Source organism: Rhamphochromis longiceps, linkage group LG3 (genome assembly GCF_057381845.1).
Source record: "Rhamphochromis longiceps isolate RC_006_pf linkage group LG3, R_longiceps_female_GT1.1, whole genome shotgun sequence".
Taxonomy (NCBI): Eukaryota; Metazoa; Chordata; class Actinopteri; order Cichliformes; family Cichlidae; genus Rhamphochromis; species Rhamphochromis longiceps.
The window spans coordinates 17528575-17552788 of record NC_140559.1 but is presented as its reverse complement, the minus strand read 5'-3'; the positions used below and the strand labels follow the sequence as shown (position 1 = coordinate 17552788).

Sequence of the window (24214 nt, the reverse complement as noted above, 5' to 3'; positions counted from 1 at the left end):
GTAAAAGCTCGCGTGCGGCTTCAATTGCGCTGATGGAAGCTGAAGTGGAAAGAGCCGCTTTAAAAGCGGAGGTGGACGCACTGCAAGAAAAACATGCACTCGAACTGGAAGAAGTTCAATTAAAAGCAAGAAAAGAAGCATTGGCTCTAAGAACTAAGTTGATTAAGGCTGATGCAAAAAGGCAAATTCTCACCTCTGCTCAGGATCGGCAGAGCCTTGCATCCAGGGCTGAGGTTGAATCAGAAGGCGGGATTACAGCGCCTTCTGGAACATCTACAGAGTTCATACCTGCTGCTACAGCTCGAAAGGCTCCAAGACCAAAGAAAACCCCTTTAGTTCATTCTCCTTTGCCAATGCCCCTAGAGACACATGTGCCTGCTGGGGTCAAACCAGAAGGGGAGAGCCCAAGGCCAATCTCTTCACAGGTTGATGTTCACAGCAGTGCCCTAATAGAGATTATGACAAAGCAAAATGAAATTACTCAGATGCTTGTAAACCAACAGAGGTTGTCACTGCTTCCAGCTATAGACATTCCTGTTTTTGGTGGTGATCCTTTGCGTTTTAGATCCTTTCTTAAGGCTTTTGAACAAGAAATAGAGACTAAAACTGATAATATGCAGGATAGGCTTTATTATTTAGAATAGAACAGTTTACTACAGGACAGCCCAGAATTTTAGTGAGAAGTTGTATGCACATGAGTCCACAGACAGCTTATGTTGAGGCAAAAAGGCAGCTTGAGTGGAACTTTGGTAACAGAGCAAAGATAACGTCTGCATTTATAGACAAGGCTCTTAACTGGTCAGTTTTAAAGTCTGATGATGCTTCAGCATTACGTGCTTACACATTCTTTCTAAGAAGCTGCTTCAACACAATGGATGAAGCTGGGTTTCTTGATGAGCTGGAAAATTCAACCAATATGAGGATTCTTGTTTCAAAGTTGCCTTTTAGACTTCGTGATAAATGGCGACTAATAATCGTTGATATAACAGAAAAGTGCGATCGCAGAGCAGGGTTTAAAGATCTTCTTGATTTTCTTGAAAAGCAAACAAGAGCTGCATTAGATCCTGTTTTTGGAGAGAGTCAAAACACAAAAGAAAAGATAGCTTCAAAACCATCAAAGACACCGCTTAAAACTAAAAGCAGTAGCTTTGCTACTTCTGTAGCTGTAGTTTCAGAACAGATCAATGACAAACTCAAACCGGAACGGATTCAGATAAGCCATGAAGATAAAGGGTTAGATCAAACTCGGTGCTTGTTTTGTGACCAAACTCATTTTTTGGACGTATGTGACTTATTCAAACTAAAGGCCAACAAAGAAAAGGTGACATTCCTTAAGAGTAAAGGTTTATGCTTTGGTTGCTTACAGAGAGGCCACATGAGTAAAGCTTGTCCACATCGTTTGACGTGCCACACCTGTAACAAAAATCACCCTACTGTTCTCCACATAGACTCAAATGAACGGCAGTGGCAAGCAGCTAAAGCTGAATGTAAGGAATCATCAGTCTCAAATGCTCTTGTTTCTTTGAACTTTGGTAGCTATACTGGGGCCGGGGCTAATGAATGTGCCTTGTCAGTTGTTCCAGTAAAAGTGAAGTTGGAAAATGGGACGAAGGTTGTGGAGACGTACGCCTTTCTTGATCCCGGCAGCTCTGCAACGTTTTGCACTGAGGCGTTGATGATGCAGTTAAATGCATCTGGAAAAAAAGTGGAAATCATGTTAAAGACTATGGGTCAGGAAAGGCCAGTGAGTAGCTATAAACTTTTTGGTATGGAAGTAGCTGCTTTGAAACAGAATGAGTATTTGAGGTTGCCTGATGTGTACACTCAAAAGTTTATTCCTGTCACTAAAGAAAATATCCCTAAAGAAGAAAACTTAAGAAAATGGCCTTACTTAAAGGAGGTTGAGTTGACACCGATAAATGCTGGCATTGGGCTGCTTATTGGTGTGAATTCTCCCAAAGCGCTGGAACCTTGGAGAATCATTAACAGTGAGGGTAATGGACCCTATGCTGTGCTAACTCGTCTCGGTTGGGTTGTCAATGGGCCACTCAGTCAGGGTAGTGAACGGGATGAGCATGATGCTAGTTTTGTCCAGGTAAACCGCATTTCTATAAGTAGTTTAGAGGAAATGCTGGTTAAGCAGTATAATCAAGATTTTGTGGAGAACCAGTGTAATGAGCGTGCAGAAATGTCTGTAGAAGATAAACAGTTCATGAACATAATGTTAGAGTCAGCTGTACTTAAGGATGGCCATTATTACTTGAAATTACCCTTTCGTAAACCTGAAGTAAGAATGCCAAACAACAAGCAGGTGGCTCAGCAGAGGGCGCAATATCTGCTAAAACGGTTTCAGAAGGATCAGTTATTCTTTGAAGAATACAAAGAATTCATGCACAATGTTAGTATGGAGGGACATTCAGAAATCATACCACAAGAACAGTTGAAGAATGAGGAAGGAAAGGTGTGGTATATACCTCATCATGGGGTCTACCACCCCCGCAAGAAAACACTGCGTGTTGTGTATGATTGTGCTTCAACATTTTCTGGAACATCACTGAACAAAGAGCTATTACAAGGCCCAGATCTGACTAGCACTTTATTAGGTGTGCTGATTCGCTTTCGGCAGGGTCCAATAGCACTTATGACAGACATTAAAGGGATGTTTCATCAGGTCAGAGTAGCTGAGGAACACGTAAACTTTTTACGTTTTCTCTGGTGGCCCGATGGTGACATCACAAAACAGCTGGTGGAACATAGAATGCTGGTCCACATTTTTGGTGCAGTATCCTCCCCCAGCTGTGCCACCTATGCACTACTAAAGACTGCTGATGACAACCAACATCTGTACCCAGAGGAGGTTATACATACAATCAGGCATAGTTTTTATGTAGATGACTGTCTTAAATCTGCTCAGTCTGTTGAGCAGGCCATCTCACTTTATCAGCAGCTTACTGAGGTGTGTGCCAAGGGGGGATTTAAGCTCAATAAGTGGGTATGTAGTGATCGCTCTGTCCTCTGTCAGATCCCGGAGGAAAATAGAGCCACAGGTGTAAAGATGCTGGACCTTAGTCGGGATCAGCTACCCACAGAAAGAGCTCTCGGTGTGCAATGGGATATTGAACGTGATGTTTTCACATTCAGTATTGTGAACAAGAACAAACCACTTACAAGACGTGGTATTCTGTCCAATGTCAGCTCCATTTATGACCCTTTGGGTTTCTTAGCTCCAGTCATTCTGCCTGCAAAACAAATTCTGCAACATCTATGTAAACTGAGGTTGGCTGGGATGAGACAATACCAGCAGAAATGGCACAAACCTGGCAAAAATGGGTTGAGGATTTAGTTCTTCTTAACAAGTTTAGTATTGGTAGATGTGTCACACCCAAAGGATTTGGGGAGATAGAAAGTGCACAGCTGCATCACTTTTGCGATGCCAGTGAAACTGGATATGGTGCCGTATCATATCTTAGGCTATCTAACGGCAAGCAGGAAGTGTGTGTTTCCTTTATTATTGGTAAAGCAAGGGTGGCGCCGTTAAAACAAGTCACCATCCCACGTCTTGAGCTGGCTGCTGCAGTTTTAGCTGTGCGCTTAGACAAAATGCTATCAGTTGAACTTAATCTTAATCTGAGTGAGTCAGTCTTTTGGTCTGACAGCACAACTGTGCTACAGTACATTGCAAACACAACCATACGGTTCAAAACGTATGTAGCTAATAGAGTTTCCACCATTCATGCTTTGACAAAAGTTGAGCAGTGGAGGTACATCAGTTCAAAGCTGAATCCAGCCGATGCAGCCACAAGAGGAATGACAGTTGGCTGTTTCCTGAAATCGTCCACCTGGATCAGTGGTCCAGAATTTCTCAGTAAACCTGTTGGTCACTGGCCTGTAGGCATGAATTGTGTATCTGTCCATTTGGAAGCTGACCCAGAAATAAAAGGGGAGGGCCTGATGTGTGCAGCTGTGCTGAAAGAAGATGTGTGTCCCACTACTAAGCTGCTGTTGTACTTCTCCAGCTGGACAAAATTAAAAAGGTGTGTGGCATGGATCCTGAAAGTAAAAGAAAGACTTAAACTGCAAACAAGGAAAAGACAGAAGTTGCTGGGCACGCACTGTGGAAGTCAAATATGTGTTAAGCAAGAGGATAAATGGAACACTCTGCTCAAAACTGAGGATTTGTCCAAGGCTGAGGAAGCTATAGTGAGCTTTGTGCAGAGAAAACATTTTGCTGATGAAATGACTGCCCTAAACTCTGGCACTGTAAGTAAGTCAAGTCATCTGTATAAGCTTGATCCTGTAGTTGCTAATGGTGTCTTGAGAGTGGGTGGAAGACTGAGCAAAGCGGATTTACCTGAGGAAACAAAACATCCTGCAATTTTGCCAAAAGAAAGCAATGTTTCAAAGCTTATTCTTCAGCATATTCACGAAAAGATTGGTCACAGAGGAAGAAATCACATGCTTTCAACCCTTCGCCGTCAATACTGGATCCCTCATGCTAATTCAGCAGCTAGAAAAATAATCAAAGATTGTATAGTGTGTCAAAGACGACGGCAAAAGCCAGGTGAGCAGAAAATGTCTGATCTTCCTATTGACAGAATCTCAGCTGATCTTCCACCATTTACTTATGTTGGTGTTGATTATTTTGGACCAATAGAAGTAAAGAGAGGCAGGAGTCTTGTTAAGAGATATGGAGTTCTCTTCACATGCCTAACCTGTCGTGCAGTCCACCTTGAGGTGGCACATTCTCTTGATACAGGCTCCTGCATTAATGCCATCAGGAGATTCATCTGCCGCAGAGGACAGGTCAAAGAAATCCGGTCAGACAATGGAACCAACTTTGTCAGCTCAAATCGTGAGTTAAAACAAGCTATGTTAGAGCTAAACCAAAGTAAAATCCAAAAAGGTTTAGCACAGGATGGCATAAAGTGGACCTTTAACCCGCCCTATGGGGCCCATCATGGTGGAGTATAGGAGCGCTTGGTGCAAGAAATAAAGAGAATATTATACTCTATCACAAACCAGCAAGTACTAGATGATGAAACCTTGCATACAGTTTTTTGTGAAGTGGAGGCTATACTGAGTGACCGCCCAATCACACCTTCTTCTGACGATCCCAATTATGTAGAAGCTCTTACTCCAAATCACTTGCTCCAGTTAAAAGGCAAACCTGTGCTGCCACCAGGTTTATTTAAAAAAGAGGATCTGTATCTGCGAAGACGATGGAAACAAGCCCAGTATATTGCGGATCTATTCTGGAAAAGGTGGGTGAAAGAATACCTTCCTATGTTGCAGGAACGACAGAAATGGAACAAGATTCATAGGAACTTTTGCATTGGTGATGTTGTGCTTGTTGTTGATGGAGCTGCACCAAGAAATTCTTGGCCCATTGGCCGCATCACTGAAACCATGGCCGATGCACACGGAGTAGTTCGCCGTGTTAGAGTTAAGACACGAACAAATGAGCTGGAGAGGCCAATCAACAAAATATGTCTCCTGGTGGAGGCCATCTAGAGGAAACAATGAATGTTTGCCTCCAACTGAGCCAAGTTCTGGAACCTCTGGCTCTACATTTACACTGACACTCACTTTGCCCTACACTCCATTATACAACATACACCTTTTTTGAATACACACAAAGCAAACACATGAACATCAGAGACTTGAAATCATAGAACATTGACCTTTCCTTTTGTTTGTTTTTTAAGAAGACCTATACGGATGGACTGCTGAAGAAAATTGTTGGTATTGCATTTGGTGATGGCCACTTAGAAAGAATTAATTCATGTTACACAGGAATTAGGGGCCGGAATGTTGTGGCCATTTTTGTTGAATGCTTTTGGAAAGTGATTGGTTTATTAGTTTATGGACCCTCCCATTAATTAAGAGATTAAGAGCACCCGGGATGGGTGTGGTAAAGAGGTTTTTGTTTTGTTTGCCAAATGTCAGATGGGAGGACGGGAGGGTTAAAAAATGATTTTTTGACCACTTTTGAATTGTTAAAGAAAATTAAGTTAACCTTCGTTTAAGTTTTAAGAAGTTATTTGGCTGATTTCTGTTTGTATTTTTTTTTTCCTGAAATAAACGGCATATGATTTTTAAACAATGAGTCAGAAGTGCGTTCCAAAACAAACCTCCCGTTGCCACCCACGGCCTTTCCTTGGATTTTTTTTGTTTGGAAAGTAAAAGGCCGCGACAATCTGGTTAGATACCATATTTCTAAGATTTTCAGGGCTGAGTACAATAACCTCAGTTTTATCTGAATTAAGAAGCAGAAAGTTAGCGGCCATCCAGGTCTTTATGTCTTTAAGACATTCCTGCAGTTTAACTAATTGGTATGTGTTATCTGGCTTCATAGATAGACAGAGCTGGGTGTCATCTGCATACCAGTGAAAATGTATAGAATAGAATAATCCTTTAATTGTCCCACAAGGGGAAATTTGATATGCTATGTCTTCTAATGAAACTGCCTAAGGGAAGCATGTATAATGTAAACAGAATTGGTCCTAGCACTGAACTCTGTGGAACACCATAATTAACCTCAGTGTGTGAAGAGGACTCTCCATTTACATGTACAAATTGGAGTCTATTAGATAGATATGATACAAACCACTGCAGCACAGTACCTGTAATACCTACAGCATGTTCTAATCGCTCTGATAGGATATTATGGTCAACAGTATCGAACGCTGCACTGAGGTCTAGCAGGACAAGCACAGAGATGAGTCCACTGTCAGAGGCCATAAGAAAATCATTTGTAACCTTCACTAAAGCTGTTTCTGTGCTGTGATGAGCTCTGAAACCTGACTGAAACTCTTCAAATAAACCATTCCTCACCAGATGATCTGTTAGCTGTTTGACAACTACTCTTTCAAGGATTTTTGATATGAAAGGAAGGTTGGAGATTGGCCTATAATTAGCTAAGATTGCTGGGTCTAGAGATGGCTTTTTGAGTAAAGGTTTAACTACAGCCAGCTTGAAGGCCTGTGGTACATAGCTGATTATTAGAGATAGGTTGATCATATTTAAGATCGAATAATTAATTTACCAGCTGGAGAACCAAAGGTCCAACTGTAGGTAACACCTCCTATAAGAGTCGAGGAGGGACAGCATCATTTGGAGACCCTGCAGGCTTAAAACGATCAACAGTTTCCTTTAACCGTTTAAAGCCGGTCGGAGCGGGCACGCTCCGTTTTGCATAACTATTTTTAAATCTCGGTAGCACTGGAACCATGAAAGCTAGCGCAATAATTTTTTTTGCATATGAAACCAGAGGAGTTGTACTTACATCTTATGCCATCAGCTTGTCCTCGGTCACAGTTTCCTTCCACATAAAGCTTTGCAAAAATTGCATAAAAAGCACTTGCAGCAACAAAAACATAATATTCCAGAAACAGGCTTTGCCGATCCGATCAGCTTTTCGTAACACTTCCTACGTCCATCAGCGCGAACTATCACATATGCGCCATGACCTGCCCAAAACCGGAAGTGACGTCATTTTCACAGAAATTTAGTTCTTTACCATCAGGGCCTTGTAAGCCTATACTGGTGTTTTTAAAAGTTATGTTTGACTTTATGACTTTCTGTGTCGTTTCTGGGATGCTTAGGATACATATTGCACTGCTGGAAATAGTTTATTTTGATGCATATGCTATTTTTTTTGCAAATTTGCATTATAATACTTATTTTCGGTTTTTTTGGGGGTTTTTTTGCAGTATATAAAAATTGGTGAATATCAAAAATAAAACTATGAAGACACTCATAGTCTTCATAGACAACTCTGTCGTTCAGCCACTAATTGGTGCTGCTCGGGTCAAAGTCGGGGCTGTATCAAGACACGAGGACTAAACCCCAATTCAACCAGACCCAGAACTGATCTGGAATTAAAACTGGACTGCAACAGTTTAAAATCAGGACTACTTAGGATTTAACCAAGACAGAACCAGAATCAGAACTAGATGATAGTAGCACTAAAAATCATCATAGACCTGCACTGCACCTTTTTTTTAATTCTACCAAAGTACACTCTCCCTCTCTGTTTCTCTCTCTCTGCTCCTCTTTCTCCCTCTTTGTTCTGACAATCAAGCCAAACACCAACATCATCAAATATACAGTTGAAACCAGATATTTACATACTCTTCAGATAGGAGAGGAGAGATGCATCAGTACAAACTGTTTCATCCTTTAAACCTAAACTCTGTGAACAGTTGACTGTTCGATGTGCTAAAGAACAGAAAACATTATTTCCCATCAGACCATGAGCAACATTCAGGCATGTAACACAGTAACACTTTTATTTTTTACATATTCAGCAGAAAGAGTTAGCTGTGTGCACTATAAAAAATTAAGAAGCGTAATTCATTTCTGCTTGGTTTCACATAAACTGTATTATTAAGGAACAATAAGTGGGGCTCACCTCAAAACAATCAGTATAAGATCTGACTGGAGAGTTTTAGGCCAGAGCCAAACTTTTGGAACTGAAATAACAACTTTGAGCGGATCAGAGACTTGTTTTGATAACATCTCCCCCTAAAACAATAAACTGTCCTCACTATCACAACCACAGCAGGAACAAGACAGGATTCTGTGGTAGATTTTGTGCAATTTGTAGTAAATTGTGCACCACAGACTTTGTAATTTACATTTGTGTCACTCATTTAAATCTTCTTCTCCTGAAAGTGAAACTCTTACAAACACATTTGTCATAACTTCAGTCACAAACTGACACTGAGTCTCTTCAGTAAATCCAGCAGCTTTTTAACATCAAAAGATGTCTTTGAGCTGCTGCAGATGTTAGTAAATCTGACCCTAAAGGTTCATTCTTCTTTAAAATTCAAACTTTGTAATGAAAGGATATTTTTAACAGGCTGTTCTCGTTTATATGACCTCCATAAAACAACAGGGTTAAAACACATTGTGACGAAGTAAGAGTTTGTTTTGTAGTCCATCTTCTGCACAATGTAGTTTCAACGGGCGGACATCCGGTGTCACATCGCTCCTCTCTTTCCCTGAGTCCTTAGCAAATCTCCTTCCCACGATTTTCATCGAGGCCAAGGAAAAGAATTTAGGAAAAGGAGATAGGCGCTACTTTTGAAATAACACCCCACGTGGTTACCGTGTGACGCTGAGTCACGTGACCTCGCAGCAACAAATCACAGCAGAGCCGGAAAAGGGGACGGAGCAAAGTGTCTGTGCAGGAGAGGAGTCGAGCAGAGAGAGCTGCTTTTTTATGAAACGGGAGTAAAGTAGTGGGACTCTCCACCATTTGACCTTAGAACTGAAGAAGCTTCTCGGATGAGAGGTGAAACGTCTTCAAGTAACTTAAAGAAGTCCAGACGCTTTTCTTTGCAAGCTCCTTTGACAACTTACAGGAACATATACCACTACTAGTGATGGCCAAATGAAGCTTTCCGAAGCACTGAAGCTTGTACTGAAAAACGGTTCATTACTCGAAGCTTTTCAACACAGTCCTCTCCGGTGACATCTGGTGGTGAAAATTTAGAAGAGCAGCTTGAATCTGCAAAATAAAACGGACTGCTCAATTATCACTGCTCACTCAAGAGTGGAGTTCTCTCTGATATTGGGCCACCGTTCCGTTGCTTTGAACATGTAATTGGTTTTGTTTTCTCGATTGGGGGGCTGAAAAAAATGTAATGCGTATCTGCGTAATACATTTTGATCAATAAACTTTCCCTATTTAAACATGCACTATGGTGTGGCCTTTCTTTGCTCATAACTCCTTGATGTTGGTAAATACAATAAGTGAGCAATATATATAATATACATATGATAATGCACAGCACATTATGGAGTATGCCCCTGCTGTGAAGTCCTGCCTCCATCTACTTGTCGTTTAATCACAGCTGGACAGGTTCATACAAAATATTAGATTAGGCCAATTGTCCTATACATATTTTTGACCTAGGGGTGGGATTGATTGTGAACTGGAAAGGGAAAATGCTTAGGAAGCTGAGTACGGCTGCATCGTCACTGATTTGTAGAATCATTTTTGATTCGATACAGGATCCGATTCAATTTGATTGGAATCTGGAAAGTTTTGCCTCAGTCAGAAATATTACAATTCTGATCATGTATCAGTATATATCCATAATTTCGTATCTATTAAAAGAAAGCTGACACATGTGAGACTTAATTAGAGATGTAAACAGAGAGTTATGAAACCTGCAGCTGCAGAAGCCAGCGAAGAAAAAAGAGGCAAACACAGCGCGGACCCGACGACGCACCAAAATCTGACTCTGACGCGTCGGGTCCGCGCTCTGTGTTCACGTTTGTATGCAGAATCCGTAAACCTGCTCCCAGTTACTGTTTTAGCTGCATGGTGTTTGACGACATGTTGTGAGGTTTAACCTGAGATGCTGGCGTTTCAGGCATAATAACGTTAATTTACAAATCGACACGGGATTTTAATGAATCAATATCACTTTATTCAATTTAGCATGGATTGTAATCAGAAAGGCGATAATCAAAACCCACCCCTAATCAAGACCTTGCAAAGTAAAAACATGCTCTATGTCAGGTAGCCCTTTTGTTATTTACAGTTAAAAAGAGGATTAGTGTTACTGTGTGCTGGCTGAGTCTGTTTCTTTTCTTAGAAATAGTTTCTCCTGCCCTGGAGAAAATCCACTTGCATGGAACAGAAGAGGCTGTGGAGTGCAGGAACTACACTGCAAGCTGGTAGATATGCAGGTATTCCTGGGTCCTGCAAACTATCACCTAAAAACAATAAACAAAATGATTTTCTAAACTGTGTAGCAATGTAATGTACGTATAGTGTCAAATACATTGTTGTAGTCTTCATTAGCTTTAATTCACATGGAAGTGTTCCTAAAGTCATATGCTGTAATGATATTTACATTATGAAAACATGATTTTGGACATTTCAAGTTTTTCACTTCGGCAGATAAAATGAATTGAGCAAAATCAACTCAAAATATTCCCACACGCCAGAACGTCCTCTCTTCCTCGCTGGCTCCATATCTGTCAGTGGAATGATCACCTCTTCGCTCTCTGTCACCATCAACACACTCCACGAATCCCGTGGATGATTCACTTCCTTATATCCGTTTGAATCAGGTACCGAAGCAGTTACGTGCGTAATGAAGCTTCGGACGTCACTGGTCACGTGACTTTTGCCAAACGAAGCAAGCCTCGACACAGTGCTTCTGAACCAGTGTGTTGTTTTTTTCGACACACGCTCCGGAGCGTCAGCTTCAAGCGGGCCATCACTAACCACTACCAACGTTTGGATCGATGTCTGCATCGATCTGCACACCCTTGTGTCCTGGATTGTAGCTGTAATCAACGGGAACCACGTGGGTCTCTGCTCCCTCATCTGTTTCCTGTGTTTGGAGAGAGTTCCAGCTTCATCACGGAGTTTCTCTCGGTTTGTGGGCTCATCTAAAGGTAAGCACCGAGCTAACTTTAATGCGGGTTCAGTTTATGTTGAGTTTAGCTCTTTTCAGAATAATAGATTGCTTGGGATACACTGGAGTTAGACAGACTGTAGAGTTTGTGATTGCTTGCAACATTATGAAATGGCGGTTGCTAGGGGGTAAGAATACATATAGAAAAATAGTCTTGGAGTATGAACAAAAGGATGGAGTGCAGGGCAGGAGAACAGCCAACCCCAGGACAGGAAGCCACAGTTACAAGCCTGGGGGAGGGAAATCAGCCGTTAGAATAGGATTTCATAGGATAATCTCCAGATGCATCTGTATTTTATTGTCTTCCAGCGCAAATAAAGACGTCTGATAAAATAAAGACACTGTTTAGTCTTAATGTTTATTACGTATTATACACAAATGCAATAAGCAGCAGGTGCTATAGGCATCTGGAAGCACCTGTATATACAATTCTAACATGTGATTACTAGGACTCCCAGGCTTCTACCGTTCTACCTTTAAAAGCTAAGCTTTAGCTTCAGCCAAGTGGAAGCTAAATTGGCTAGTCATTCATATGTAAATTAGGTTGTTACCTAGGAATTCTGGAGGGAGGGGAGTGGGGGTGTGTGAATGAGGGGGTGGGGGAGCTGCTAAAAGCTGTGAACTTCCCTTTTGTGTTTCATCTTGAAGCATTCTCAATCATCAAGAATGGACTATTCAACATGCACAACAAACGGAGCATGTTCATTGGTTCATGGACCTCCCTGAACTAATGGCATTTATTGCAATTGTCATCTTGCGGGGGGTTTACAGGGTTCCATCTGTAAATGACTGCTGGTCAGCAAACCTGGGAAACACACAGATAATTGGAACTATGGCACGAAGCCGCTTCCAAGATATGATGCAACACCTACGCTTTGATGACAAGTCCACCCGCTGTGATCGAGCAAAGACTGATAAGTTCAGTCTGATAAGAACCAGATATTTATGTACTCTTCAGATAAAAACAGATACACTTTTTAATTGTAACATCAAATCAGACTAAATTTCTTTAGATTGATGAATATAAAAAAACACATTTGTTAACTTTAAGAGTAAAGACAGAAACTATCTGTATTTCTTAATTGCAAATGGCACCAAATTGTATTCAAAATTGAGCCACACTTATGGAGCTCCACAATCCTTTTCCTGGTGTTTTGGTTGACATCTCTTGATTTTCCCATGTCACAGAAACAGGCTCTGTGTTTTGCCTTATATGCATCCACAGCTGTGCCACCTGTTTACTCACATGGACTCTACTAACCTATCAGAAGCTTCTTCAGCTCAGAATGGAATCGTCTGCAGTTTTCTTATTAATTAACAATAAACTTAGTGTATATGTACTCCTAAATATGATGAAAGTGATAAAAAATAGACAGCTCTGTCTCTCTTTATTCTGACATTTAATTAATTCAAAATATATTTCAATATTTATTTATCCAAAACAAAACAAGTTTACTCTAAATTGATGTTGTACAGTAAAAAAAATGTTCTTCTGCACCAGCAGCCCCAGGCTTTTACCTTTCTACCTATTAGACCCAGAGAGTTGTCAAATGACTGGTAGGCTTTTGGCTTCAGCGAAGTGGAAGCTAAATTGGCTAGTCATTCATATGTTAATTAGGCTGTTACCTAGGAATTCTGGAGGGAGGGGAGTGGGGGTGAGTGATTGAGGGGGTGGGGGAGCTGCTAAAAGCTGTGAACTTCCCTTTTGTGTTTCATCTTGATGCATTCTCAATCATCCAGGGAAATAAATCTCCAAAAGTCACCAACTTGGAGTGTTTCAGTTTGCCGTCTTAGGGAGAAATCAACACACATGGGTGTATGTCCTTTGTTGCTGAGATTTATTGATAAAAACAGAACAAAAAACCAACCATTTGTACACATTTTTACAAATAATAATAAAAAGTGAGTGAGTGAGTACATTTCAACATTCAAAGGAGGAGATACTGGAATTATAATTAGTATCTATGCATGCATTTGTGATTTTGTTTGACCTTCCCATTGCTCACAATTTGAATTTGTTCACACTGCAGATGAGGAGACTGCTTCTCTGCAATCACTTCAATCAGCAATCTTGGCACTGCCATGGTGTCTGTAGTCTGCATTTACCACATGTATATCTGTTGCAGTGAACACATCGCACAGTGGCACATTATTAGAGAATAAGCCTTTCATCCTGTTTCCCCACTCTTTTTGTATCTCCCAGGCAAAATGTCCAAAGACAGATAATACTCTCACCATCCCAACAAATGGGTCAAAACTTCATACTGTCGCTGGGATTATTGTATGACCCACTGAGACATGGCCAGTGGGAGGAGGCAATCTTGATTTGGGGTACTTTCAGGATCCCCTTCGATAGCATGGCCTCAGGTTTTACTAAGTTTCCACCCTAAAAGTGAGGGCACAACCTCAAGGAGGTGGGGGTGGGAATGCTGCTTAGGTTTACCAAGTATGTTGTTGCAGAATCAAAGTGCTTCATCCAGCTTTGCTTTTCCTCTCGCGCTGTCTCTACGTGTCTGCAGCCAGGCAGCTCAATCAGACACTGGTTATTCCTAAGGGTTTTCAAATCAAATCAAATCACTTTTTATTGTCACATCACATGTGCAGGCACACTGGCACAGCACATGCGAGTGAAATTCTTGTGTGCGAGCCCCACAAGCAACAGAGATGTGCAAACACAACAACACAAACGATACAGTACATCAGCTATAAAGCAAAGCAGATGTAAAGGCTCTCGTTACACTGGGTGTACACAGATGCAGTGCTACAGGCATACTTTGCCATAAACAGACTGTAATCCTGTTCAACAACTTGTGGCACGATTGCTCTTGCAGTTGTGTTTGACCTGACATGTGGCTCTTTTTCCAGGGCTCAGTGTGGAGGGTTGTGTCCGTGCCACTGTGGCACTGGGGTGTGTCACAAGTGGGTATATATATGATACAATCGTGCCACTGTGCGATGTGTTCACTGCAACAGATATACATGTGGTAAATGCAGACTACAGACACCTTGGCAGTGCCAGGATTGCTGATTGAAGTGATTGCAGAGAAGCAGTCTCCTCATCTGCAGTGTGAACAAATTCAAATTGTGAGCAATGGGAAGGTCAAACAAAATCACTGTTGTGGGCAGTCTGAGGTACACCTGTGCACTACTCATGATGTCAGATCAGCATCCTGATGTGGCACACCTGTGAGGTGGGATGGATTATCTCAATATAGCAGATGTGCCCACTACCACACATTTGGACTGATTTGTGACCACTGTTTGGGAGGGATGGTTATATTGTGTATCTGGAATGAATTTTAGGTCTCTACGTCCATCCCATGGGGAATGGGAGCAGTAACAAAGGTGTTGCGTTTATATATTTGTTGAGTGTATGTTAGCGCGATCTGTCGCATACACTCGGTGACATTCGTCTATCCTGGCCTGAAAGGAGACGCTACCGGTAGACTGCAGCGAGAACTGCCAGCGAGCGCCAGCCAGACTCTGTCTGTCTCTCTCATCATGGTCACCTACATGTACAGTAATGGCAGGTCTTGTAATAAGGCAGATTGCGCTAACATAATATGCACTGTTAGTTGATTATTTACCTGCCGCATTAACGGGAGAGGACGTGCAAACGTTAGCGCTGCTGCTGGGTTGAGAGTCACGAGTCCGGAGCGGAATTAAAAACGCGTGTCATCGCGTGTTTTGTGAGCAAATGCTTTTGCATATTCGTAGTGTTTCCTCCCTTAAATGAAATATCTACTTTGCAAGTTGCCCTGTTGTCATCGGTTCTCATAAAGTATAATCAAACTTTTGAGCGTTTGAGCCGCTTAGGCGCCGTGTTTCCTGCCAGGTAAATGACGCTCCGCAACGTGGTGACGTCATTCGGGGCGACTGGAATCGATAAGGGAATCGTTTGCAAAAATGGCAAACGATTCCAAGGAATTGAAACAGTGGGAACCGGTTCTCAACAAGAACCGGTTTTCGATACCCATCCCTACTGAGGACAGGTGGTTCTTCCTCAGAGTCCTCAAGAAGAAGAGGCGCTGGTGAGCCTTCTTGACCAGCTTGGAGCAGTTGGTCGTCCAGGTGAGAAAGGGCTCATCACACAGCCTTGTGGTCATTGTGATGGTAGATGAGCAGTGGTTATCCAGCCGGACATGTTGGGGGCGGTTGGTCAGGAAGTCCAGTAACCATTTGCAGATGAGGGAACTGATGCCCAGATCTGTCAGTTTCCTGATGAGTTGTGAGGGGTGGATTGTATTGAATGCTGAACTGAAGTCTATAAACAGCATTCTGGCGTAGGTGTTGTTGTTGTCCAGGTGTGAGAGGACAGAGTGCAGTGCGATGGAGACTGCATCCTCTGTGCTCCTGTTCTGGCGGTATGCGAATTGGTGGTGGTCCAGGGTGTGGGGGAGACAGAATTTGAAGTGTGCTAGGACCAGCTGCTCTAAGCACTTAGTGATGATGGGGGTGAGTGCTACTAGTCATTGAGGCAAGATGGGTTGGAGTTTTTGGGTATCGGGACGATGGAGGTGGATTTGAAGCAGGCCGGTACCACAGCGTGGGCCAAGGACAGATTGAATATGTCTGTGAGCACTCCTGCAAGCTCCCCAGAACACGCTCTGAGAACACGCCCGGGGATGTCATCAGGACCTGCAGCCTTGTGGACATTGATCCTGCTCAGCACCGCTCCTACATCGGTGGGGGAGAGAGTCAGAGGTTGGTGGTCTGGCGTCATGTCTGCTTTGGTTGTGGTTGTGGGGTTCCCTCGCTCAAAACGAGCATAAAAGTTGTTGAATTCGTTGAGAAAGGAGACATCAGAGGATGCGGGGGAGGGTTTGGTGGTCCTGTAGTCTGTAATGGTCTGGAGTCCTTGCCACATGCGTCGGGGGTTGGAGTTGGAGAAGTGTTCTTCTACCTTCTTTTTGTAATGGTGTTTGGCTTTTTTGATGCCCTTCTTTAGATTAGCCCTGGCTGTGCTGTAGGCGTGTGCATCTCCTGACCTAAAGGCGGGGTTGCGGGCCTTCAGGAGGAGACGAACATCCCGGTTCATCCAAGGCTTCTGGTTGGGGTACATGGTGATCCGTTTCTGGGTGGTGACACTGTCTGTGGTTTCGGAGATGTAATCCAGTACAGATGAGGCGTACTGGTCCAGGTCTGTGTGGGTGAACATATTCCAGTCTGTGTTTTTAAATCTGTCCTGGAGCACTGCCTCTGTCCCCTCTGGCCACACTTTAATTGTCCTCACAGCAGGTTTCACACGTTGGATGAGTGGTGAATACCTAGGTGTGAGGAACAAGGAGAGATGGTCCGATTGTCCAATGTGGGGGAGGGGTGTGGCTTTGTAGGCTCCAGCCAGGTTGGAATACACATGGTCTAAAGTCTTGTCTCCTCTGGTGTGGCAGGAGACATGTTGGTGGAATCTGGGGAGGACTGTCTTTAAGTTGGTGTGGTTGAAGTCGCCAGCAACAATAAAAGCAGCCTTGGGGTGTTTATTCTGGTGTTTGTTAATGGCTGCAGAAAGTTCTTTCATGGCCAACCTAGCATTAGCGTCGGGGGGGATATACACGGCAGTGAGTATGATCGAAGTGAGTTCTCTGGGGAGATAATAAGGTCTGCATTTGACCATTAAAAACTCTGCATTAGGTGAGCAGTGACTCTCAGTAGTAGTGGAGTTCATGCACCAAGCATTGTTAATATATATTTTGTTCTGGCTGCTGTGCCGTGGTGGACATTGATCCAGTTCCGTAGTCACCTGTAATAACAGACTGAGACACTTATAATATCATTTTCATCACTGCTCAATAACACTTTCCCTCTCTTATTCTTCTATCCACATTTTAACACATCTCTTTCCATCACTTCTTACAGACACACACAAACACACTTCTCTTTACTGCATTCCTCAGTTTCTACACACTTCATACTCCATGTTTTCTGTTCCATATTTCTGAAAGAGGAAAAAAAAATCATGCAATCAAAACCTGGATCCCGGCTGTACTGCTGAGCTCAGTGCTCTTACTATAGTAAAGTGAGAGTGATATTTCTATAACTAATGTGATATGATTAAATATGTGATTAATACATGAGAAGAAAAATCTGCCTCCACAACACCTACAGGCCAGTGGACACTCTTTCACTGATGAGGATGTACACATCCTGGACAGGGAGGAACGCCAGTTTGAGCGTGGCGTCAATGAGGCCATCTACATGAGAAGGGAAAGACCATCCCTGAATCGCGGAGGGGGACTAAGGGGACATCTTTTGCCATCTTACAATGCTGTGATTGCAGCCATTCTCCAACTCTCTGTGAATGGTACTCATGGCCATTGATCAGTGGTCATGAGAATTTACATAATTATGATGAAGGAACTGACCTACCAGCCCATTGTTCCTTCAGTGGTTCTAGTTACTGTTTATAAGATTGGGGAAACCTGCAGTCAGCTGAGACTGAAGAAGTCACTTGGATGAGTGACGAAACGTTTCTCCCACTGAAAACGCTACGTCCAGATGAACAGAATCAACTTTTCGAGATTTACTTACCTGAATGATTGAGCATGCATCAAGAAGAATTTAGAATGGATTACCTTGCTGAATCCTCTTAGACAAGGGACTTAGGACTTACTATCTAATCGTGTCCCACATAGATGATGTTCTCCAGTGCCCACTGTAATGTGGAGAAGCTCACTTTACGATTTTTTGATCAGTAACAAGACAGAACCAGACGTGGAAGCTGCGGGATGCTGGACGGGCTCAGCTGAACCTCTAGCTGTCATGGCAGGATGCTGGATGGGCTCGGCTGAACATCCAGCTGGCGTGGCAGGGCGAGCAGGTGCGAAAACCTCTGGCTGAGGCATGGCAGGTGACGGCATAGCAACCACAGACGGCAGGGCGGGCTCTCCAGAGCACTCAGCAGGAACTGATGGCGGAGCGGGAGCTGTGGAGTGCTGGGGTGGTTCGCCTGAACCCCCAGCAGACACTAGAAGAGTCTACACAAACTGCTCAGTGACCCCCATGGAAGCAGAAACAGGCTCTTCGGGAGGTCCGGAGCAAAGTTAGTCCTCCAAATCAGCCTCTGGATCCAACCTGGCCTGGGTCTCAGTCCCACAGGGGCTTTGCTGAGCCTCACGGCTAGCATCTCCAGTGAAAACAGTCTCGAAGCCTGACTTCTTAGAAGCATGGGTCGTGGCATGATCAATACACAGAGATGCTAGATAATTGTGCAAAGCGATAAGATGTTCTGTGGAAGACTTGGGCAGTAACTTGTCAGTCTTAGTCCTTTCATGAACATGAACAGTCTCTTCATAACCGGGCCAATGAACTGGCAAATCTGTGTTGATTTTAGCTTCCTCCTTAGAAAAAACACGCGGAACACAGTCACCCACCTCATGCTGCTGTAAGCCGCGGTGATGACGTGGACACCGCCTCCTCCTGGAAGCCACGGTTGTGGAAGCTGGCGCTGCCATGGCTGAGGTGAATGTGGTGCTAGAAGCAGCCACTGGTTGTGTCAAGGAAAATGCAGCACTTGTCTGCTGCTGCGTCTCCATGGACCTGGAGATAGGCGGGAGGCTCAACACGCCAACTTTAATTCCTGTATCTGGTGTAGGGAGAGCTGCGTCACACAGGGGCTGGAGTGATTCAGTCTGCATGCTGAGGGACTTGCTGCTTTGGCAGTGAATGGGAAACTCCTCCAGTTGTAGCCAAAAAAAGTCTTTGTGCTGCTCCGATAAGCGCTCCACAAAAAACAGGTTGGCAGCAATAATCCGACATAGCTGGACCCGAATAGATTCTTTCTCCACCTCCTCCCCTTGAGCAGAGAAGATAATCCAAAATCCATGGAGCTGTGTGACGTGGACACTGTTAAGCGTTCAAATATTGAGGAGGAATACAGGAGGGATTCAAAATCACAACACTTGTCCAGGAGGGTTGGGACAAACGATGATTTTAATAAACACACGTGTGGGGGGATGAACACTGTCACACACTCAGCGTCAATCTCCGCCCAATAATACACAAGCAGTTGTTTTTATAGCATCACAGTATTATTTATGATGCCCCCTCATGCGTCAAGCAGATACAACCCATATGGAAAAGAAATAGTAAAAACTTATATGATTTACTCATGAAAGTGGCCACTTTCATGAGTAAATCAAAATAATAATTTTGATAAATTTTGATAAATAAATAAATTCTCCATTTGTAAAATAATTTTAGAATTCCACATTAACAAAGTGAGTTTCGAAATGTTTTTTAAAAACCTCATTACATTTCAACCATTACCATCCTAGGGGCGCTAGGATGGTAATGAGGTGCTTGAAATGTTGTAGGTGGCTGAGTTTATACTGCTACCATTGAGACTGATCGGGACTCTGTCTTTGTGGATCTATGGAAGTCCATATATACAGGGTGTAGCATCCCCTGGGTAAAGGTGGTGATCTGCAGGGGGGTCAGGGGTTTTTCCCTTTCAAGTTCTTGTAGGCAACTGATGACTTTCTTTTTGTAGTTGCTTCTGGGGTTTCACCTTGAAGCTTCATAGGTATTGTTGTCACTGAGGAGTTTAGTCATGTTTATTTGATCTGCTTCTTTTTGTCAGGGATAAAATACAAATATATACTTTTTGTGTCCCAGCTGAGTAACAGGAGGAGAAGAGTCTGGTGGTGCAGCAGAGGAACAATTTCAGCCATTTGGACTCAGCTCAGCCACTACAGAGGAAACAATGACTTCAACACAAAAGGTGAGAAGAACATCACAGTTACACTGTTATTGAAACTGTGTGTACAGTTGGTCGGTTTTTAAAAACCTGTTAACAGCAGCTTTATCTTTTCCATCCTGGGCTCCTCCATATATACAGAATCTACATTCACAACCAAAAACCACAGAAGTTACAAGAAAATACAAAGATCTTATTTTCTCTACACACATTGAAACAACAATATCATCAGTTGAACTGAAAAAAATTTCTGAAGTTATATAGATTCTTTGATGATCAATATTTCTTCAATATTGTCATTTTGTACAACTCTCATTGTAGGACATCATTGTAATGTGATACTATCACCAGAAGGTGGTGGTAACACACCAACAATGTGTTTTTTTTGACATGTCTGATTCCACCAATTTCAGTTTGTTCCACGACTGCATTTCACTCACTGCCTGTGTTTGTATCTCTGTCACTGCAGGACCAACATGGAGCAAGAAGTCAGCGCTCTCAGGAGGCTGACAAACCTCACAGAAGACAGGGACAGAAAACCTACAGCTGTGATGAGTGTGGGAAGGAATTTACCCGGGCTGGACACTTAAAACAACACCAAATCATCCACAGTGGAGTTAAAGCGTACAGTTGTGACTTGTGTGGAAAGTCTTTTACACTGGCTCAAACCTTAAAAACACACCAACTCACTCACAGTGGAGTTAAACCTTACAGCTGTGAGTTTTGTGGAAAGTCTTTTACCTTGGCTGGACACTTAAAAACACACCAACTCATCCACAGTGGATTTAAACCTTACAGCTGTGAGTTTTGTGGAAAGTCTTTTACCCAGGCTGGGGGCTTAAAAACTCACCAACTCATCCACAGTGGAGTTAAACCTTACAGCTGTGAGTTGTGTGGAAAGTCTTTTACCCAGGCTGGGGGCTTAAAAACTCACCAACTCATCCACAGTGGAGTTAAAGCGTACAGTTGTGAGTTGTGTGGAAAGTCTTTTACCTTGGCTGGACACTTAGAAACACACCAACTCATCCACAGTGGATTTAAACCTTACAGCTGTGAGTTTTGTGGAAAGTCTTTTACCCAGGCTGGGGGCTTAAAAACTCACCAAGTCATCCACAGTGGAGTTAAACCTTACAGCTGTGAGTTGTGTGGAAAGTCTTTTACCCAGGCTGGGGGCTTAAAAACTCACCAACTCATCCACAGTGGAGTTAAAGCGTACAGTTGTGACTTGTGTGGAACGTCTTTTACCCAGGCTGGAGACTTAAAAAGACACCAAATCATCCACAGTGGATTTAAACCTTATAGCTGTGACTTGTGTGGAAAGTCTTTTACCCAGGCTGGAGACTTAAAAAGACACCAAATCATCCACAGTGGATTTAAACCTTATAGCTGTGACTTGTGTGGAAAGTCTTTTACCCTGGCACAAACCTTAAGAACACACCAAGTCATCCACATTGGAGTTAAACCTTACAGCTGTGAGTTGTGTGGAAAGGCTTTTACCAAGGCTGGAAACTTAAAAAGACACCAAATCATTCACAGTGGATTTAACACTTAAACCCCCCAGAGAGCAGTCATAAGGGAATCCACACAGGAGAGACACCATACAAGTGCAGACACTGTGACAAAAGCTGGTCACAATCAGGTCATCGTAACAAAGATGAAGATGGTAATATTGTGTATCTGGAGTGACTTTTAGGTCTTTATGTCCATCCCATGTCAAATCGGAGCAGAAACAAAGGTGTTGCGTTTATATTTTTGTTGAGTGTAGTTTTTTATCTTGTAATTTTAACCTGATTGTTTGGAACAAGTCTGATCAGTAAATTTATGGAGTTATACTGAATGAACTCTTTGGAAAAATGAAGACTCATTTTCTTTCAGTAAGCTGAGTGTTGTAATGTAAACAGTAAAATGTAATTGGACGTTGGCAGAGATGCTTTTTATTTCAGGCAACGTTCAGGATAAAAACGTTGAAGGAATTCTCTGACTTACAATGTCTTTGTTTAGAAGTGGAGCGACGCACATGGATCCATTTCTCAACCCTGTCGTCACTGTGGTGGTGGGAAAGAGTTTCTCTGTGATCTTTGTGGAAAAACTTCCAATCATCAACGGGACCAAAAACCACATCAACGTAGCCACACTGGAGACAAAATGAACTACTGCAAAGAATGTGGGAGAGGCTTCCACACACCAAGTACATTAAAATACATGACCTCTTCCACAGTGGGGTCAAAAAGCACATCTGTGACCAGTCTGGGTCATCCTTCACCACTGGACGTGAGCTCAATGAAAAAGCATAAGGGAATCCACACAGGAGAGACACCATACAAGTGCAGACACTGTGACAAAAGCTGGTCACAATCAGGTAACAAACATGAACGTACACACATGGAAGTGAACTTCAGCTGTGACAAGTGTGACAAGAGTTTCAGGAATCTCAGTTCATACTCCGAACACAAACGATCTCACGCTGTAAATAAACTGTTTCACTGTTACCTATGTGCAAAAACCTTCACTTCATTATCTGCTCTGTGCAAACATCAGCCTGATCATGCAGGACTGAAATCACTGGATGTCAATAGGAAAATTGTGCTTAGTAGTCAGTATAGTCTTTCAATGATATAAGTTTGCATATGGTAGAATGCTGCATGTAATCATTTGTGTGTAGAAGTATATAGTTGGTGGCATATTGAAAGAATGTCTCATCCTAAGAGTTCTGTAACATTCTAGGGTGTTCACCCCCACATCCTAGGAGCATGGGAGAGGTCGTACCTTGTCTTATTGTTTTACGGTAGGATTAACGTAGCTATGTCAGTTTAAATGCTTTTTTACATATAGATGAACTGTTGGATTTTCCAGACCAGCAGGTTAAGGGAAGTCGTTTATGGGGCCACACTCTGAACCCCCCCCCCCACCCCACACACACACACCTCCACATTCCAATGTAAGGAACAAACGCTCCCTGAAGTATAAATAAAGACCAGGGCAGTTTCTCAGTGCGAGCCTCAGTGCTGGAAGCTGCCCTTGCTAGCAAGAAGTTCTGTGTGTTTCTCTTCTCTGAGTCTTTACTGAAGAAGTGTTTTAGAGTATATTTCTTAACACTGGATCACAATGAATCTGAAGAGAGAGAAAGATCCTCTTCTGGTTTCAGGCTCAGACTTAAAAACCTTGAGATCAGGCTCCACAGAGTTCAGATGGAATCTCCTGTAAAGAGTGTCAGCTGATGCCACACTTGGATCTGATGAGGGAGCTCTGATTTCTGGACCTGCAGTGAATAATCCTGAATGTTACATTTAGGAAGCTGCATGTATAGATATGCATATCAAGTTTATTATTTTTCCTTTGAGGGATTTAATTCTCTAAAATGTTACCCCTGTTACATTTTAGTCTTTGTTTCCTTAGGACACAGTAGTGTTTAGTAGTTGTATTCATTTTATGTGTTACCTAAGTTAAATTTCAATCCTTCATTCATATTTAATCTTTTGCTGTGGTAAAATCTTCTCTTAAATCATTTTCTCCCAAAACTGCAAATATTTTCACAGCAGTTGCTCTTAAAACCTCCAAAATGAACTAAATCTGTCCACCAGCTTTGAAACAACACCTGCTGTGACTTTATGTCCAGAAAAAAGAAACTCAAGATAAACTGGTTTTGGGCTGTACTTCCATATAATACCAGTTTGTACCAAAAGATGAAGCAGTGAGTCAGTGTAACATTTATTTAATTAGGCAAAGACCACATTCATATTCACAGTGGCAGCAAAGAAATGTTGAAAGTTAAAAACAGCAGCACACATCAGGACCATTTTAAAGATCACAGGTGACTACTTTTACTTAATTCAAATTCCTTCACATTTTTGGCTCCTCCTTTCACTTTAGTGTATTTACTGTATCCTTGAAGTCCACATGTTGTTTTTTTAATGAATTCATTTTGATCCACATGTTCTGCAGCTGTTTTCCTGTTGGAGTTTGTATTATGAAATCCTGATCATGTTAAAGCGTTAGTTATATTTGATGAACTCTGTAACGTTTGTCTTATTAAACAGTGTAACTGCTCCTGAAGGTTTTTCATGTTCGAAGTAGAATG

At 42.5% G+C, this 24214-nt stretch overlaps 3 protein-coding genes across 5 annotated transcripts in view; 2 read left to right on the top strand and 1 right to left on the bottom strand.

The window, feature by feature from the left end:
• The first annotated feature begins 11284 nt into the window (after positions 1–11284).
• On the top strand, positions 11285–24185 carry LOC146673229 (uncharacterized). 3 transcript variants are annotated; one of them, XR_014910441.1, is made up of 4 exons: positions 11285–11421; positions 20055–20160; positions 20606–21799; positions 22138–24185. XR_014910441.1 is itself a non-coding variant. In XM_085401803.1 (3 exons), exons 2-3 carry the CDS (start codon positions 20143–20145, stop codon positions 21686–21688), a joined length of 1101 nt encoding a protein of 366 aa, XP_085257929.1. In that variant the 5' UTR covers positions 11285–11421; positions 20055–20142; the 3' UTR covers positions 21689–24181. The 3 variants fall into 3 exon arrangements, 1 of the variants encoding a protein (XP_085257929.1); XR_014910440.1 differs by having other exon boundaries at positions 20606–21871; XM_085401803.1 differs by having other exon boundaries at positions 20606–24181.
• The window catches only part of LOC146673228 (uncharacterized), a 49338-nt gene continuing 36408 nt past the window's right edge, over positions 11285–24214 (top strand). Inside the window, exon 1 of the mRNA XM_085401809.1 lies at positions 11285–11421. The gene's annotated coding sequence lies outside the window, so the exon portion shown is untranslated. The remainder of the gene's footprint in view (positions 11422–24214) is intronic.
• On the bottom strand, positions 13108–17831 carry LOC146673230 (uncharacterized). Its single transcript, XM_085401790.1, has 2 exons — positions 15029–17831; positions 13108–14950 (listed from the first exon to the last, which is right to left on the bottom strand). The coding sequence occupies exon 1, from the start codon at positions 17104–17106 to the stop codon at positions 15907–15909; it is 1200 nt and encodes a 399-aa protein (XP_085257916.1). The 5' UTR covers positions 17107–17831; the 3' UTR covers positions 13108–14950; positions 15029–15906.

Coding starts and splice junctions, on each gene's coding strand:
- LOC146673230 (XM_085401790.1), bottom strand. CDS start 17,106: ATGAACTCCACTACTACTGAGAGTCACTGCTCACCTAATGCAGAGTTT.